This window comes from Pholcus phalangioides, unplaced genomic scaffold (assembly GCF_987345545.1).
Source record: "Pholcus phalangioides strain wild (caught in Gottingen) unplaced genomic scaffold, Ppha-v1.0 ptg000015l_1, whole genome shotgun sequence".
NCBI classification, from domain to species: domain Eukaryota; kingdom Metazoa; phylum Arthropoda; class Arachnida; order Araneae; family Pholcidae; genus Pholcus; species Pholcus phalangioides.
Window position 1 is genome coordinate 12,056,923 of NW_028301608.1, and position 20,853 is coordinate 12,077,775.

Consider the following 20,853-nt stretch of genomic DNA (forward strand, 5'->3'; position numbering starts at 1 on the left):
AAATGTTTTCTTGATTCTCAGTTTCCCAAGAAAATGATTAAATTTTGATGGCAATCATATAAAGTGAAACCCCTATATAACAGTACTAAAGGGACCAAAGAAACACATCTTAAGAAAGGATTTATTGTTTTAGATGGAATACACGTTAACACTATGAAAATTGCTTCAGGACCAGCGAGTAATATCTTTATATATGGGTGAGAGAGAGATTATCGTAATAGAGGGTATTGCTATATAGGATTTTCATTTGTATTAGGATCATATAAATCATTGCAGGAATAAGTAATAGGTAACTAGTGTGTTAATATTCACAAATTAATCTTATGATGCACATTAAAGTATCAACTATAGAATTTAATTTCACATGAAATTTCTTTTACAGAATTCTTCCCTTCTCTATGGGAAAAAAATTAATTTGAAAAACCCTTAGACCCTCAACTACAATATAAACAATATACTCACCCAGAAGATGCAGCAGTTTCATATCGACGGAAAGAATGAGTGGGATCATGCTTGTCTGCCATATAACATAATGTACACAAATCAAAATCAAAACATCTAGTGCATTTCCACCTTGTGCCGCAAATACCCTGTTTTCTGCAGGAATCACAGATAATGTTTGGATGCTTTATACCTGAAGGAAAGAGCAGATGATAGTTGGAAAGTTCAGCATTACGCAAACAGGGAAAAATAGTTTTTGAAAAACTTCAAAATTAGTTCTTCATTAAATTAGTTTAATGAAGAACTAATTAAATTAGTTTAATTCAGTTTTAATTCAATTTTTTTTTTTCAAATTTTATCAAATACATTTAATGGGGGAAAGAGAGTCAATCCAATAGGCTCAGCCTTTCCTAATTTTAAACAAACAAGTGAAATCTCAATAACTATAATATGCAGCAGCTGACAAAAACTTTGAATTAAACATATTCTAATAAATGGAATTTGGCTCATTACAAATTGGCCTATATTTACTATATAGCATGCAGTTGCAAGGATAACACAGTCAATTGGTGATAAGTTGAATATCTGTTTAATTCGAAATTTTCAAATTGGGGAATTTTTTGCATTTTAGTGTTAAAATTTTACCTTTATTCAAAGCTTTCTTCCTTTAAGTCGAAGTTTTCAGGAATCACAGAAATTAAAAAATAACATTTAGCAACAAAATGCAGAGATTAACAATAGAATTTGGCATATAGTAATAGAATTTAATGTTTAGCAACAGAATTTAGCATTTAGCAACAGAATGTAGCAGATTCATTTGATTGCTTGCAGAAAGTAAATGACTTTCTCAAGAAACAAGGACAAAGGGAGAGGCAAAGACCTTTGCATTTTTGACAGAAAATAATGTTGTATACACTTTATTTATAATTTGTTTCATTTAATAGGAGTATCATGTATATGACCGTTTCCATAATACAGTATGTACATCTAGTTTGTTTCTAAATGCCTTCATTCAATAATTAAATATTAAATTTGAATAACTTATCCCTTATCTCCAGTAGTTTGATATGTTTTACTAATAAGACATTCGTAAATAACACTTATTTTAATAAATCAGAATTTCTGATAAATCGAACTAACGATAACTTAAAGTTTTTTGCAGCCACTGCACATTCTACTTATCAATAGTTGACTGTATTACTTTTATACAAAACTAGCAAAATACCCAGCACTGCCCAGATTTGCCCCACATACTGGGAACATTAAAGTGAGAAATCGTTCCAAAGGGATAAACTTTTGGGAATCACAGCAAGCAAAGTAAATATTTCAAAAGCCATTGAGACCTTCAAACCATTGTTGCTGGACAGTTTTTCACAATTTCAGGCATTTGCCCAGTTTTTAAAAACTATATGGAGTAGCTTATCATTGAGAGCCAAAGATCACTGCATTTTTGACAGAGTTGTTCGGTATGTATTTAAAACTTGGCAGAGATCAGTCGAGAAATGTAGATTTATATAGAGAATATGCACACACCAGGGCTCCCACACAAAAAATTGGAAAAAGTAGAAAAACGTAGGACTAAAAAAGTAGGATGGCAGGGTTACCCTTCTTCGGCAACATAATCATAGCATAATAAAAAAAATGTCTCAAAAAAATTTCATTTTTCATTTTTAAAAATTAAAAAAAAAATCATAGCACTTAGTATCTTGTAAGATTGACTCAAGCCAAAGCAAAATGACAGAAGTGACTTGACAACAACAAAAATTTTCGGCAAATAATTATTTTCTGTCTCTCCTCACAATATATATATATATATATATATTACATTATTTATTTATTTTTATTTTTTTGTGTCTTTTACAGTCCAGTCTGACAACTCTCTTCAACAATGCACAGCAAATTATGAAGACATACAAGATTTTTTTCAGAATAACGCTCTTTCGAGACCACTTCCAAAAGCACAGTGCAAAATAAGTAAATTACAAGGTCCAATGTAAATAAGTCAAGGTGACCAGATGGTTTTACTACATTGTCCATCCTTTTTTTAACCCTCCGTTGGGCGCAATATGTTAAACGCTGAGTTCGGATGCAATGTTCTCGATAGGCACACATTAAAAAAATATACTAAACACCTAAATAAGTTCATTCTTACAACTGCTAAATGATGAACATCAATATTGCAGATGTCAATGGAAAAAAGTTTCTGCAAAAACCATGCATTTGACATAAAGCCAGTAGAACAAATTTTAATGCAGAGGGGCGAGGTGAAAAAATGCATGTGCTGCGCCTGTCAGATCAAATGTGCCTAACAAAAGGAAAAGTTAGCGAGAACTTAAGAAACATGTTCCTGTGTCACCTGCCTGTAAATCCATATGGGTCTCATAAACCAAACCCATGCATTGGAAGGTTAAATCACATAAATTTATAAATGTTGCATAGTCAGGCACAGTGAGCCTAGCAGATCATTTTGGTCACAACCCACTTTCGAAAAGGTTTTAAATGAACTGACTGTTATGCACTCAAACTTGACTATTTACTACTACTTAACCGAACATGTACCTCGTACACATTCCTCTTTGAAACGCGCGTGCACACACACACAAGAAAAATTAATTAACCAAATGGCCCACATACACACCTCCGCCCCCAAATAACTTAAAAAACAATGAAATTTCTGCTTTGGAAGAATCATGAATTTTAATCTACTATATTTGTAATAGGCCTATTTGAAAATATATATCGATGATTCTTTCTTCAATTAAAATCAATTACAGAAATTTTATTCATAGGATTTGGTAGATAATTCATAGGATTTGGTAGGGTATCGTCCCAAGGGATTGGAAACTTGCTAATGTTGTTCCGAAATTTGAAAAGGGTAGTAGAGAAGCAGTGTCCAATTATCGTCCAGTGAGTTTGACGAGTTCCCTCTCGAAAATTTTGGAAATTATCATCAAAAGGCGGTTTGTGAAGTGGATAGACGAGAATAATGTATTGTCGGATAATCAGCATGGGTTCAGGAAGGGGAAGTCATGTGTAACTAACCTCCTTTGCTTCTATGATCATGTAACTAAGGCTTTGGGTAAGAGCAAAAATATAGATGTTGTTTACCTTGATTTCCAGAAGGCATTCGATCAGGTCCAACATGGTAAACTCTTGAAGCGTTTACACGAGATTGGAATTGGGGGCAACTTGCTGAATTGGATAGAATCGTGGTTAAGAGATAGGTCGCAACGTGTTATGGTGATCAGGGAATTCTCTGGTTGGACAGACGTCACAAGTGGAGTTCATCAAGGAAGTGTCCTTGGCCCCATACTTTTTTCACTTTTTATCGATAAACGCAATCAGGGTATCGATGGAGAATTACTAGCGAATTCGCAGATGATGTGAAGCTAATGGGCGTAATCAGGAATCAAAACGATAGGGAGTTGCTCCAGACTAACTTAAACCGGATTACTTTTACAAGAGGACACCAGTAGGATATTTTACCAAAACGTAGGACAAGTGGGAGCCTTGTATACACACATACAGAATATCATTTTTATGTGTATAAATAGACATGAATGAAAAATATAATCAGGGGTCTGTTGACATTTTTTTAGGGTCCTCTTTTTCTTAAAATTTTCCTTAATTTTGTGAAAATAAATTTCATGAAAAAGAAACAATCTAGTTGATATATTGCAAAAGAAATACCAAATCCATAGTTTTATTAATTTGTACTTTGTGAAGGGTCTGTCTTGTTAAAGGTGTGGAAAACTAACCCAAATTTTGGCGGGACAGACCTTCCCCGATATCACAGTAATAACATTATCACCATAGAACAAGTATTTTCAAGACATACCTAAAGGAGCATTATCATATACTCTCAAATCATAGGCACCCTGGTAGCCAACACGATAGTTTGTTCTGGATCCAGAGTCCCACTGAACAACAACAGTCTTGTCTGGTGAAGTTGCACTTCCAGGCTTACCAACTTCTACTACAGTACCAACATGACCTTCACCATCATCTTGGTTGTCCCATTTCCAGTCTGGACCTCTGACAACTCTCAAGCCAACTTCCATTCTTTATTATTACCAGGCTGAACAGTAATCACAAGATGTGTGTGCTTCTCATTCTGAAATTTCAAATAAACAAATAAAGTCAGTACCATAAAATGGGGCAAATGGGAACAAAACTGCAGAAATAGATTTAAATAATATTACAGAGCAACAAACCAATCGTAAATTAGCAGGGGAGAATCATAATTTTTGGCTCTCAGCACTGCAAACTCGAAGGGAAATATTAGTTTTTAGGGTTGTTGCACAAGTTGAGATGTCTATGAAAGGTAAAGTATATTGCTCTCTACTAGAATTTCGACCTTTACAAAACTTCTTGTGTATCTTTCTATCCACTTTCTATCCTTTCTATGCAACTCACTATCTTATGAACCTGAATAAAAACTCAAATGAAAATTAAATTAAAAAATGACTTTCAAATTCAAAAATGAGTCTTTATAATGAATGACTCAAGCTCCAAATTCATGAACTTCATATATAAATTTGTTCATTTTTATTCCTGAAACCAATCCATTATAATAATCAAAACCAAACACCAAAGAAAGCCCTAATTTTCAAAATACAAATGCTTCATCTTTATCCATTAATTGTCCAAATTGCAGATATGTGGAGGGAAGAAAGACAATATACTCAATATAATTTCTCTAGACATTCTCACCACTTAAAAAAAAGCCTTAAAAATACGTTCTATTTGATGGTGAAATGAACCTTTAAGGATATCTAATGGTTTGGACAAAGATTTGTCATCCATTATTATGTTTTAAAACCCTAAGATCAAACCAACCATACAAATGCTGTACATACAGGCTATAATGCACTGGAGTGCAACATTTTGTTCAAGTTAATCCTCTTGTTTGCCAAATATAAATAACAAAACGGGGAAAAAGTGGGGGGGGGGTGCTAACGGTTTATGCACGATAAGAAGATTAGAAACAAGAATAGAAAAAAACAAAAACGCAAAAAATATGAAGCTTGAAGATTAGTAAATCTCCAGCCCTTGGCCAAAAAGACATTAGAAAAAAAATGGGTACAGAATAGTTTAGAATTTCTTTGAAGTTATTCAGCTCTTGCTGTGGGCAATACACGTAAGCGTAATACTCAACTTAGTTTGTAATGATGGGTTAAAGTTGATTGATTAACGCACACTATTCACGGGTATGGAATCTCAAAAGTTTATTACACGCATCCCTTCGGACATTCGCAGCCTATTAATTTCAGGTCATTTTTTCCCTATCTTATTATTATTTAAACTAACATACATACGGACGGTGCTTTAGGACAATACAACGAACTGCCGACGATCACGGGCCCATGATGAGTATTCGAGAAAACACCAGAGTATACGTATTGCGATCTAATTATGGCAATGGTTTTACTTGTCCGTGAGCAAATCGAATGAATCGAACCCCGCATAATCAGTCCCGAGAAAACATTATAATAAAACATTTCCTTCATAATTTTTCCGCGTCGGCTAAAAATAATATCCGTCCGAACTCGATAAATAAAAATCAATTGCTACTGAAAAAATATTAAAAAAAACTTCATGAAAATTCCTTAGATGAGTTTTTCTTTGTTTAAAATTAAGTAAACACATGGAAGAGGAACACCCTGTATACGGGAAATAGAGGTTAAATGGACGCGACAATACAGCAGCGTCTCCATAAAACGAAGTCACTTTTAAGTCAAAAATTCATTATAGAGAAATTATTATGGATGTAGAGTGAACTAACAAAAATTTGAGGGTTCCGGTACAAATTCCGATACATGCGAAAGTCATATTAATCGTACTAAATCACTATACACTCATTTAAATCTGAAAAGTAATCCATTGAATCACACCACGAAATCGCGTAAAAAAAGTAATTGAAACCCACCATTTCAAACATTGGAGAAACGTTAAATCAATCAATGTGAAATATATTATAAAGTACCGTATATACTCATGTATAAGCCGACCACCCCCCCCCCCCACTTCAGGACCACCAAAACCGCAATAAATTGAAAACCCGTGTATAAGCCGACCCCCAAAAAATCCGTGCATTTCAGAGAATTTTTTTTTTTATATATTTTCATGCAAAATGAATATCTTACGGAAATTTACAATAGAAAATGATTCAAACTTTTTAATCCGTTTCTTTTGAGTCTCCAAGCTCACCCTAATCCATCAGATCATCATGGGGATGCGGCATCTTCGTTTTTATCCTCATCTGGGCTGTCATTGCCATTGTCACTTTCAAAGAGGATATCATTTTCTGTTCCGTCCATCGCATTGCTGATGCAACACTTTTTGAAGGATCGGATGATAATTTCGGCAGAAACAAAATTCTGCGCCTCATGTACCCATTGCCACACTAGGCCAATGTAAGGTTTCTTCAACCACTTTTTATATCATCGGAACTCATCCATTCGATCCACAAATTTCTCAAATAGTCTTTGAGAGGCTTGTTCATGCTCACATCTAAAGGCTGTACAATCGACGTTAGCCCACCTGGTATTAAAGCCAATGATATTTTCGATTTCTTTGCCTCGGCTTTGACATTATTGGTTCTGTGGGGTTTAAACATATCTCGTACCAATAATGCCGCCTACAAGAATGACTACTGATTGCAGGGGTCGATATTTTGTAATCAAGAACTGACCCGAGTATAAGCCGACCCCCCGACTTGAGGAACGAATTTTTCCACAAAAAAACTCGGCTTATATACGGTATATAAAAAAATGTTTCTTTTACTACAAATAAACATGGTCGACAACAACGCGGTTTCAACGTTTCGGCTGCGTAAAATTACTGACCAAACCATAACTAAAATTCCACAATTTTCTGTTAAAAGGCGCAAGCTTTATCAGAATACGAGTAAACCGGAACTCTTGAAGCTTTTACTCACGAAGTACAGTGGGAATGGCGCGCGTAAGGAATTTCTAGCGTAACACAAGAGAGAGATATTAAACCTCTTTTGTAGCATTCGCGTCTGGGCGGAAAAAGCCAGTGGGAATCCGTCCGCCATCAGCATTTTGGAATGAAGATCTAAACACCTTTAATCCCATCGATTACGAGCCATCATACAGCCGGAATCTTTCGATGTCTTGGGAACTGACGGGGAAAGTAAAACGACAGTAAAACTTGAAGAAAAATTAAGTACCTTGTAGAAAAATAACTAGGATTACACCTACTTATGTGATAGACTTTTCCCAACACGGGTAGGTAATAATACATCACAAACAGAATATGGAACACACCAAATAAAGATAATAGCAACTATGCGTTTAGAAAAATAAGATTTTCTTGACTCCTTAAATACTACTTTTTATAAAAAGTGAAGTGCCCCCGCCACTAAACCTGCTGGCATTCAAGCTGAAAAGTCATCACAGCGACCATTTATGGATCACTAAAAAATTAAATGCGTCGAAAATTTTTATAGAAAAATATTACGAGACAAAATTGGAAGGAAAAAGTCTGGATCGTAGTAATTTATTCTAATTGAACTTTACTGTTTTACTTCCGTCTTCCGAAGATGCAAAAGATTCTAAGACGATGAAAACTCAAGAGATGAGTTTCTTTTGATAGATATTTCTTTTAAAAGCTCGTTCTAACATCACTTAGTCCTCCGATATACCTATAGTTTTTTTTTCCTTCTATTCAATACTTTGTGTACTTTCCTCTCTTGTCCTATTTATAGAAAAAAGAAGCATTCCACTTCGCACGACTGACCACGTGTATCTGACTAGTATTCTCTTCCCTCTTCATTTACATAACCATGACGGTGAAGAAGGCCGTCAAAGGGGTTCACTTCCTATGTACAGACAAAAGAATTGGACGTACGTACTTCCAGTCAATGCGCGGATGGTAAATGAAGTTGGGAAATCACGTTTACACGTATTCAATTTATTACACTATCTGAAAGATGAAACAAAAAAAAAGGCGACTTCATTTCCCTCTCTGTCAGTTCGTGATATAGACCGATATGGATCACGAAAAAGTCCTAAAGAGAATGGATGTCAACGTTACTCAAGACGGGAACTTCCACGGAACACACTTATCTGGGGCACAGACTACTGTATTTCACTCGTATTATCGACATTTTATGATGCCCATTTCTAATCTTCACGTTTCGCTCCGTCTGAAACATATCGTCTTACCACAGACGTTGCACGTCAACGCAGTTCATATTAAGACTGAATGTTTGTCTCACTCTTCACTCACTAGAGGCCCATCACTCAATGCTGATATACATCAGTGTATATATAAGTGGCGTGGCATGGTCATTGAACGAAGACTGGGCGTTTCGCACATCGGCCGTAACATTTTAGTTTCATTGGAAGCGTTTCCTAAACTCTCATCCCTGATGGTCTATGGGCAAACTTTTGTAGGAGCGGGCAAAAAAAATATTTAGGCGAGCCAAATATAATTAAAAAAACCACTTTTATACTATTATTTCGAAATCTGCGGAGGGCCGGATAGAACCTCTAAGCGGAGCATAGTTTGCCCATTAGTCTATGGCTTCATTCTGAAACTGTTTATCCGTTTTTATGAGCTAGCATAACTGTTCTTAACCTTTCTATTGGGCGGCACCTCGATTAACTTCAATTTTCATTCGCCCACACCAAGTGATGTTCAAATGATTTTTCCTCATTTTCTCGAATAGTCAATACGTTGTCGAATATTTTCCAACTCACCCCCCCCCCCCAGCTAACCATTTTTGGGGGACTGCCGTTTCTGACCATATCAAAAAATATTTTGATGTTTAAACTAAATCAACAGAATAAAAGATAAACATTAGGAACGATATTCATATATTTATGAGTCTGTCCAAGGACATCATGATGAATACATTTAAGTAGTTGGTCTACATCGAGGAAGGACAGACAGACTTTTTAGACATTGAGATACAAATAAAATGATATGCTTGTCCATTCCCCACTTGAATTTCAAATAACACGGCAAGGAAACAACACACCACATGATCATCATGCTCAACTGCTGATCTGTAACGGCACTAGAATAACCTCAGATAATAATAGTAAGAGAAAAAAAATGCAAGGTCTATAGGATCTACACGCCAATCACGGAAGAGAATGCTGGAATTCCCTTTCACATTCGTAATATATAGCAAAATGTATATGCTTTGGTGGTGTGAGAAGAGAAAAATAACAAACCAAAAAACATAATTCACCTCTCGTTACAGCTAACATTTTTTTCACAAGCAGACAGATATGTCGGGCAGTCGGATATCGTTGACGAGCACTACCAAAAAGTAACGGGGAAACAAAAAAAAAGTTACACAATTCGGAAGCACATAACTCTATAAAAAATATAGAGAAGATGCGAACTCAAACCTACAATTCCGATTGCGCTGGTGCGGAAAATTATATGAATTCGGACCGCAGCGATCCCGTAATTTTTTGGATCGATGTGCTTCTGCGGTAATAGAATTTCGAATGATCCGTGTCACGGATTTTTCTTTTTTTATTCTTTTATGGATTTCCTATAAGAACGATTCTGATCGACTATGAATTTTATAGAGCTTAACGTGCAATCACCCTGCCTCATTTGACAAAATAAAAAAACCCAACTTAAATTTACAGACTTAAAATTAGGGTTTATCAGCTCGATTTGATCTTTCATCTGGGGTGCTGAATGATCGCGCAAATTATGATGTAAGAGTTCATTTTAAATTTTCTCTCCAGGACTGTATTTTATCTAATAAGATGATGAAAAATATTTTTCATATCAGTGATCGCATTATCGAGCCGATTCATCACACGGTTCTCGAGGCAAGTAGAGTTGATGAGATTAGTCATGCAATGCAATCACGTAGAACACGAAAAGGCTATTTGTTCAACGGCCTGCTTCGTTGAAGGAAAAACGTCACATCGTGTTTTTTTTAACTCTCCATAAACGTCAATCATTTAAAATGAAAATTGAGGCCGGGTTACGTCATTAACAATAGCCAAAAAAGCCGGGCTAATAGTAGTAAAAAAGTACTGACATCTTATTATGAGAGGACAAACCATCCCTTCCCGCTCTTACGAGAAATATCCGATCATTTCAGCATGGGAATCGCACTAAGGGTTAGACTAGTGGCTTGCAAAGTATGGTACTAAAAAAATTACTAAAAAGACCGAGTGACGTGTTTAGCAACAAAGCATAAATTAGAATGAAAATATAATAAAAGATTTAGACATAACGCAAGGAGTCACTCGGTATGCTTACGTCAGTATATGCATTCAGTATGACCCAGAGAGAGATGGTGCTATGGTTAGCACAAACTAAAAACACTGGATTAGAGATTTTATGGCTGATGAAAAGCTTCGATTAGTCCTCCTTTTATTAGCCCCAAAACAGAATATGCAAAAAAAAACCATGCTATACGTCGCAGAACAATTTCGGGAAGAAATTCAAAAATGAGTGTAAAAAACACTTATGGAAATTGTTACCGTAGAACATTTCCAATCAGCTGAGGGCTTGTTGCAGAACAATGACTGCCACCTGACAATCTCGTACTATTAGGGAACTAGCCTTTGACTGCGCAGGCTAGGGTTCAAATCCCGGCTCGGGTTGGATGTCGACTAACTCCGTGAACAGATTTGCGGAGTTAGATGCAACAGAACATGCGGATTTCTTGGGAATACGTGAGTATCACGTTTTATAAAAGCAAATACAATTAAATTCCTTTAAGACGGCCACTCGGCGTTCCGCAAAAAAATGTCCGTCTACGATGGTGACCGTCGAATAGGAGTTGTATAACAGGAAAAACATATCCCAGGGGACGTGTCAAAACAAAGGTTTCAAAGTCAAAAACAAACATGTTCAATTTATTTGCAATACCCAAAAAACAGATGCATATACAGTGAAACGCCGCTACAACGGTACTTTACATAACGATAAATCCCTCTACAATTTTTTCAAATCTCGTTTGAAATACCCTATGATCGGTAATGTTAAACTTCTCTCGATACAACGATATCCTTTACTATGATAAAGGATGTAATATATTTCGGAGGATTTTGAAACCACTACAATAGCCCCGTACAGTTTTTTGAAATCATCAGATGTTAGGCGGTTAATCACAGTTAATCATGTCCTGATATCAGTTAATCATGCCCTGATGTTAGAGATCACTAAAGTGACTCTGTAGGGTATATAATAATGGAAAGGTTTTTTTCGGTTTTGGCGTACCGAATAAGATGCCATTAAGTGTATTTCATATCTTCATAAAGGGTGGTTGATGACGTAAGCATCATCCAAAACCCCCTCCCCCCCCCGTCATCAAAAGTTAGCAAATCGGCAACCCCCCCCCCCCATCGATGCTGATGTAATACTTGAATAACATCATAAGCAAAATCTTGACTTTGAAATCCCAAAGGTATTTGTTTATCAAAGAGTTGGAAAATAGGCGGAAAAAGGCATTTATGGCATTATGCCTGATCTTCCGGGCTCTACATATACCCCCAATCTCACATGTGTAAGATTGGGGGTCGCTTTGGTGATAATTACCGGCATGGCAACTTTTTTTCCCCTGGTAGGGAAAAAAAGGTAGGAGAGAAGCTCATCAAAAAAGCCCATCTTTTTTGGGGTGGATTAGCGGTTCACATCGACGTTCTCTCCCATAATCCTTTGCGCTGCGAAAACTACTGTAAGCTCCTTCGTCAACCATCTTGAATCAACCACTTCCGTTCAACGCACGTAACCAGTGACGACTTCCGGAAAGAAGAGGGGAATTACCGGCATTAACTAAAAGTCATGTGAATGGTTTGTAGCGAAAATCCTATTACCGGGAACTTCCCGGGATGTTATATTGCACATGTAAACACGGGGCTAATGTTTTTATTACTTTTCGCTCGAAATACTCTTCAGTATATATATTTTTTAAGTCATCTCACGTTTCAGTTACTGCCAAGAACGCCTAAATAATATCGGTATTGGGCATCACCTAATCACCGAAAGTGTTCGGTATCGCTACTTGGATTGTAATGTATATTTTGTGTAATGTATGTTTTTTATAATTAAACTGCCAGAGGCATCCAGTCCGTAAGGACAATGAGCCGATATTGCCATATGGCGACGTGGCCTAGGTATTTTTCGGTTTGACGGTATCGCTACTTGTGTGTGATGCACCAAAGGGCATTGCGATAAACCCTTTTACAGGGATAATACGCACACACATCTGAATGTCTTTTATTAACTATAGCTAATCAATTAAAATATTTCGCAAACGAATAAATACTCAAAAGCGCATTTTTTGATGATCCGATCAATTCCTTAATCTGTATTATTTTGGGATCTGTTTTTTCTTTATAGCAAGTATTATACTTCCCCCCGCCCTCACATTTCTTATACTCCCCCTCTATTATTCTACCGATTCTATGAATGCTAAAAGGTAAAGAAAGTATCTACAAAGCCAAAACTCTCACATCCTAATAATAACTGAATACACCGCCCTAATACCTATTCAGTAAAGATCATAAATTATTTGCATGGTTTACCGTCAACCCGGGAGCAAATTTTTAATATAAAGCATGCATGCATATATATATATATATGTTTTTCTTTTGCTCATGTTAATCCACAAGATCTCGATGCAAGCAATACATTTAACAACCAACCATCATTGCAGGACTAATAAATATTATACCAAAAATTATCATCATATATTTCTTTATAAAACGAAAGATATGACGATCCTTATAACCCTATAGTGATTAATTGAAAAAAAAATGTAAAAAGAGCACAGGAAAGATAAAAAAAAATTCCATCTCTATCACCCCATTCAGACAATTGTCGCTGATCTCCTAATTGGTTATACTCCATTTGCTACAACGATGTCCAATCCAGTTGTTCCAAATTTTTTCCTCCTACTTTTTTTTTCCTTCTCATCCTCACTGGTACTAAATGGATCCGCCTGATTAGACGAAAAATCTTATAGACAATAAAAAAAATATAATAAAAAAAACTCCCATCTCCGTTTCAGTGGAATAAGTCATTCATTCGTGAATCAGCCGATAAAGTTCTTCGCTCTGTTTAACCGAAACAATAGCGCACACACGTTAGAAAGTAATAAGTGAAACTCGGCGTGTTTTTTACTGTCAACCATACGGACAGAGATATATTCTTTCCTCGAGCTGACATTGATGAGAACGTCAAAATTTCCTCAAAGGACGATTCAAGTTAATTTAAATTCACAAATTCTTAAATTTTTTCAAACCAATGATATGATATAATTACCAATAAATATTCATCCTTTTTAGTGCAAAACTAGCATCTCCAAAAATTCATCATTTTTATTTTTTTTAATAATTTTATACAGGGGCGGTGGCTTATGACGCTAAACCACCACCCCACTTCCCTCTCAAGGTAAAAATATTTCTCACCATTTCCACATTTATATAAGGCCTTAAACACACACATTTATCAAGTAATTTCATTACATACTGTAGAATAAAAAAAGCGTCTTACCCCCAAAGGGTTAAGTACTCTGCAAAAAAATCATAAGTCTAATAAAGAAAAAGTGAACAAAGCGAATCATGCTTTTATTTTCATAGTCATCTGTAGAGCCGGGAAGATCAGGCATAATGCCATAAATGCCTTTTTCCGCCTATTTTTCAACTTTTTGATAAAAAAAATACCTTAGGGATTTCAAAGTCAAGATTTTGCTTATGATGTTATTCAAGTATTATATCAGCATCGATGGGGGGGAGGGGGTCCCAATTCGCTAACTTTTGATGACAAGGGGGAGAGGGGGTTTGGATGATGCTTACGTCATCAACCACCCTTTATGAAGATATGAAATACACTTAACGGCATCTTATTACGTGTACATCTTACACCAAAACCGGAAAAAACCTTTCCATTATTATATACCCTACAGAGTCACTTTAGTGATCTCTAAATGTTTCACGGATCCTTCAAGTGCTCTGTAAATGTTTCCGGCGCTCTGGAACTGTGCCGAGCATCACTAAAGTGACCTGTAATTATGCCACGAATCACTTAAGTAATCTGGGAATTATCCGCAGGTAACTTGAATGATGTAGACCGCACTTAAGTGCTCTAAAACTAGTCACAAAGGAAAAACCTTAAAAGCCGCAACAAGAATCCTAAAAATCGAAAAACTCGTCCTTATATCCAAGGGTCGCCTCATTTCGTCGGCGTTAAAAAAAAATGCCTGGGTTTTCATTTCTCTATTGGAATCGGGAATTATTGTTGTTACATCTAATGTTGATATAACCGGATTTGACTCTACATAATTTGTAATCAACTAGACAATAATTTCGTCAGATTTTTCAGAATAAAATTGCATCTAAATATCACTAGGGAATCAATGAATTATCAGTTAAATAATCCCCCACTCCAAGAAATGAATCTCGAATGCCATCTGATCAGAATAACACATTTCACGAACTGCATCTCAATGAAAACATACGGAAGGGGGAGGTTGAGCTGCTTACCTCAATGACTGCAGGATTACATTGAGTTAAATACGAAAAGCTCCAATCTGTCCTCAAAGATCGTAGGAGAAAGTACGCATGAAGCGCTACTTATCATGCAAAAAAGAAGAAAAGACAAGAAACGCGTTTCCTCTTATGAAATACTAGAGAAACCCATTGGCTAAGACGAACTATCAAACGTTGTGACACTTTCACTTTCGAATACGATCGCAACTTAGATGCTAAAATTTCTTGTACATACGTGTATAGTTCTACTTGCGGAAAGATGCCTATAATTTATTTTATTTTTCAGTTCAAATCTCAAAATTTCGGTTTCCTGAAAATTTATGTGTCATAAATGACGTAGGAATTTATGTACAGTAAAACTTCGATTAACCGATAAACGCGTTTAACCGTCAGGTTCTGTTCTCCGTCATCGTCTAAACAAAAAAAAATACGGAAAAGACAGTCCCAGGTTTTAAGGTCCAAAAAGATGGGATCACTGCTATGGTCTGTGCAAATGCCACCGGCAATCATAGATTACCTCCGCTTGTAATTGGCAAACCGAAAAACCACGTGATTTCGAAAATGTAAATATGAACGCATTGCCTGTGAACTATTATGCCGAAGAAAGTGCTTGGATGGAACGAAATTTTTTTTTCTGAATGGTTCCCGTGCCTCCAGTTAGAGCGCATGCGGCCGTAAAGCAGTTGCAGGAAGAATTGCTGTTAGTGAACTGAACAATCACCCGACCGACACACCCCTCTTGCAAACTCAAAAGTGATGATGGCAAAATATCATGCCTCTTTCTCCCAACGAATACAACTCCACTTATCCAGCATATGGCCCACGGCATAATTGAAAATATCAAGCGTCGAAGGCTTGCTTTCATCTGATGCCACAACTGCCAAAGAATTTTAGAATAGACACAACATAAAGGACGCTATTTTCATTTTTGTCCCAAGCCCGCAGTGAAATCACGTTAATGTAAATATGTATTAAGAGATTTCTGTTATCCGTCTATTCGGTTATCCGTCACAGCCCTGGTCTGGACAGTGAATTGGAATTTTACTGTAGTTTTAAATATATATATTACTAGCTAACGCTACTCCATTCTCGCTCAATGAATCAATTGAATAAAACATTCCGAGACATTTCCAAAATAGCTATACCCATTCCCGGGAGAATACGTAAATTTAATTTTAATACCTTTCAGAAAATTTCTAAAACAGATTTTAAATGAGACGTTTAAACAATTAATACTGTAAACCAGAGCTTCCCAAAGTGGAAGATGGAATGGTCCGTGGGGGGGGGGGGGGGTGATAGAAGCTACGGGCATAACATAGGATCTTTATGGGTTCGCTTGAATTGGGGGGCGGTGAGGGAAAAGAATGGGCGATGGAACAAAAAGTTTGGGAACTATGCTGGCTGTAAACCAGTGATTCCCAACGTGGGCGTTAACGCCCCCTTGGGGGCAATGGAAAGTTCCAGGGGGCGGTGGAAGCTACGGGTATAACATAGGATCCTATGGGTTAGATTGCGTTGGGGGAAAAAAATTTCTGAAGAAGGGGGCGATGGGATGTAATTGGAGAGCTGTTTATTGCTCCTCCAAAATTATTTGTCAAAGGATTGGAAGTGTATTTATCTAAATGTAATATAGTATATTCTGATTTTTTTTTCCTTCTAAATTTTGATATACATCCTTTTTTGAATGGTCGTTTTATATATATATATATATTTTTTTTTTTTCTTTCAAGTCCCTGATTTGATGTTCCATCTACTCATATCTTGTAAATATCGTTGTAATTCTTGTATATATTTATATATAATGCATTTGTTTGTTTTTTGGAATTATTTTTTGCTAATTGTATTGTGATTTTTGTGGGAATATTTCTGTTGGATCATACAAGTATGATTGTTTTTCTTGTATGTAGCTATTTGGTTTGATTTGAGAAAATTTCTTGTGCTGTATATATTGTGAATTTGATTTAATATTTGTACAATTTGTGATAAGGCTGTGCACCTGTTTGGGTTTTTGTTCATGTGGTATATACAAAATGAATGTGTATAGTTATATATATGTTTTAGTTATTTTACAATATTCTAAATGTATGATATTGGTTTTTTTTTTTTTTTTTTTTAATATGTTGATGTATCAAAAAAAAAATTTTTTTTTTTCTTTAACAAACTAACACATTAACCTTCTATATTTCTTTTTTCTGCCCGTCCTAAAACCCTAGGTTGGTACGAAAGGACGTAAAACAAGTCAAGTCAAGGGGCGATGGGACAAAAAAGGTTGGGAAACTATGCTGTAAACCAATGAAAAAAGAAAATTATGTGAATGACAACTCTACAAAAAAAATTATTTCTAAAATAAATTGATCTTGTGACAGCACAAATGTACTTCATAAATGTACTTCAAAATGGATTTTAAGCCATTGTACAAAGTGAAATGACTAATTTTTTTTTCTTTAGACATTTTGTCTGAAAATGCGGTAGAATCTTCAGTGAATGTCACTAACAAGTGACAATGAATCTAAATGAGGATAATTTTTGATTTCAACACACATTTTCACTGTTTCTTTCTTCTCTTATTTCAAGCAGTGCAAGGTACCATACGTAGCCACATCGGTGATGTCCCGTTTCGTCCTTTCCCGATTCACCCTTAGGTCAAAACAGTCCCGTTTCATCCGATGTCTTGTTTCCCCTCCCACTTCCCTTGATTACTGTCAATCAAGATAAAACAACCCGTGGTTTTACACTGAGAAGAAAGGCCAGTGATTGACGTACCAGCATAATGTCTTAAACAATTCATATTTGACCATATTACACAGGAATGTCCCGTATTTTTAGTGATATTCCTGTGTTTTTGGTCGTTCTCACTTTTTTGTACAATTTTCTGTTTTTTTTTCAACGAAGCATATTTGAAGCGGCATTCTCTACTGAAATTATGAAGATAATTTTCACCACTTGTGATATTATATTATATTATGATAATTACGTATAAATATAAATAGTCATCTAAAGATATTTGTTGTGTTCTAAGTTTTTTACCCCGTGGACTACATTGCGATTTCCAGTAAATTCTTCATTACCCTTTAATTAATAATTTATGAGCAATAACTGGGGATTTCGCCGTCTTTCAACCAAGTTTTTGGTAAAAATTGCCAACATTCCGTATTCTACAATATTTAAGCTCCAAATTCCCTGTATTTTCTGAATGAAATAGGTTGGGTTTATAATAAAATCAATTTATAATTCAATCAATTAAAGCTACTCCCTCTGCAACATTTGTACGTTTATAAAAGTTTAAAAATGTTTTATAAAAGAAGTGGCCATCTCAATGTGAAATTACATAAGTCTGGAATGCAATTTAGACGTCATACTACACAGGTACCAAGGCCAAATAAAACTCGTTTCAAAAAAATTTTCCTTTATTTAGCTCCCAAAATATTTAATTTACTTCCTCATCTTTTACATCTTTTTTTATCAATTTAAAATCTTGGTTGTTAACTCAAGAAGATTTAAATTATCTGTTTGATATTGCAATGTAATCTTCTTTTATCTTGCATACGCTGCTAAATGCCAATTTTTTTTGTTTATCAATTCCATTCCTGTTGCCACTTATTTCTTGGTGTTATATGTATATGTGTGTTTTTTTCTTTCTTTTTTTTCTCTCGTTATTATTTATGCCGACAGATATGTATCGGATATTGTTTTGTGGGCTCACAAGCTTGCTTAGCCCCTAAATGTTTTGTAACTGTGTTTAAAAATCTTAAATAATTTGAATTTGAATAAAATGTACACCTACACACAAGTCACATGGTGAAATATACTTTATTACATAGAAATATATCCATTAAAATTATTTTTTAATTGTGATTTGTAGCATGCATTTGCCATGTATATTCAAATTATGATTTAAGATGGAAAATTAGACATTTTTTCGTGATAAGGGTAAACACATCTCAACGAGAAAAATGCGGGAAACTGCCATCCGCAATACCAGACATAATTGTAATAACAAAACTGCAATTTACGACAAATTCCCTAATTTATTAAAAATTCCCGAAGAACGGAGAAGTAAAAAGCTGCTACAAAACGCAATAAAAAATAATAATCTTAATAGATATATTTCAAAAGAATATATTTCACCATGTGACTTGTGTGTGGGTGTATATTTTATTATAAACCCAACATATTTCATTCAAAAAATACAGGGAATTTGGAGCTTAAATATTGTAGAATACGGAATGTTCGCAATTTTCACCAAAAACTTGATTGAAAGACGGCGAAATCCCCAGTTATTGCTCATAAATTATTAATTAAAGGGTAATGAAGAATTTACTGGAAATCGCAATGTGGTCCACGGGGTAAAAAACTTAGAACACAACAAATATCTTTAGATGAATATTTATATTTATACGTAATTATCATAATATAATTTACAAGTGATGAAAATTATCTTCATTCATAATTTCAATAGAGAATGCCGCTTCAAATACATTTTTGAAAAAAATCTTTTGAAAAAAAAAAAACAAAGAAATTTGTACAAAAAAGTGAGAACGACCAAAAACACGGGAATATCACTAAGAATACGGGACATTCCCGTGTAATATGGCCAAATATGAATTGTTTCAGACATTATGCTGGTACGTCAATCACTGGCCTTTCTTCTCAGTGTGAAAAACCACGGGTTGTTTTATCTTGATTGACAGTAATCCAGGGAAGTGGGAGGGGAAACAAGAGATCGGATGAAACGGGACTATTTTGACTTAAGGATGAATCGGGAAAGGACGAAACGGTACCTAGCCAGCCACATCCACGTGTTCGAAACAAGCTTGGCAAATCGGGAAGAGATCTGGGCAACAACAAAGTATTCAGAGCCAAACGTTTCTTTTGCCCGAATTAGTAATCACCTGATTAATAGTAGACCTATAATACGTACTTTTAAAACGCTGCAAAGCTTCCTTTTCCTTGCATACTATTATGCTTTTTAATCTCGGTGATGAAGTCGGTATTGAAAGCAAATACAGTCGACGCTTGTTATAACGGCCCTACGTTATAGCGGCCATTCCATTCAAAATACCGGTAGGTTATCCCAAATGTTTTCATAAAACGGCTATCATATGTTTTACTTTCGATATAACGACACTCCCAATATAACGTCCGTTTTCGACGGGATGAAGGGAGGGTCGTCATATCGAGCGGCAACTGTATCAGAATGCGCGACCTCTTGGTCATTCATACAAGCAGCATATCACGCACTCCCGTTCAACGCACTTCAAGAAATTCATTTTTATAACCGATATGCATACTCGTAGCTACAGAGATGTGAGAATGACCGGAGAGAGAGCGACAAATATAAACGTGAACGTAACCGGGTTCAACACTATCGTTTATCACGCACACAAGCGAACTACAATAGAATACTATACCTTTGCGCTGGTATTACAACACGGACAAAAAATAAATACACGTATTTTTGTGTGCTCGCTTTGACAGCATCAGAATCCTCACATCACGGATGAAACTACCGCTCATCTCATTAATAAAAACATAAATTGTGATATTTTTCCGTCAATTTCTGGGAGATTGTGCTTTTTGAAACAAAAAAATAGCGTAGGCGCCGCTAAGCTCCAAAAATTATGTTTTTAAAATTGTGAGCTTGGCAACGGAAGGGCACAGCTTTTTCGCAATATACACCATATTGCCAAAAGCCTGTGTCCTTTTCGGAGTTTAGACATTTTTTCTCGAATTAAAGAAAAATACTGGACAAATTCGGAAATTTCGGTCATATATATCTCATACTGGTACTCACTATTTCCAGTGGAAATTTAGTTAGGAGGGCATTTAGGGGACCGGCAAAAAATTAACACAAAAATGTCTTGCATCAACCCTGCATCAGAGAAAGCTACAAATGATTTGCAACTTT

The 20,853-nt window shown here is 35.6% G+C and overlaps 1 protein-coding gene across 1 annotated transcript in view; it reads right to left on the bottom strand.

Annotated features, from left to right (window-relative positions):
* mib2 (E3 ubiquitin-protein ligase mind bomb 2) overlaps window positions 1–20,853 on the bottom strand; it is a 79,385-nt gene that overhangs the window by 46,796 nt on the left and 11,736 nt on the right. Inside the window, exons 2-3 of the mRNA XM_089242804.1 lie at window positions 4,280–4,555; window positions 463–634 (exon numbers count right to left, since the gene is read on the bottom strand). Of these exons, the coding sequence (XP_089098930.1) occupies window positions 463–634; window positions 4,280–4,502 (395 nt within the window). The 5' untranslated portion in view covers window positions 4,503–4,555. The remainder of the gene's footprint in view (window positions 1–462; window positions 635–4,279; window positions 4,556–20,853) is intronic.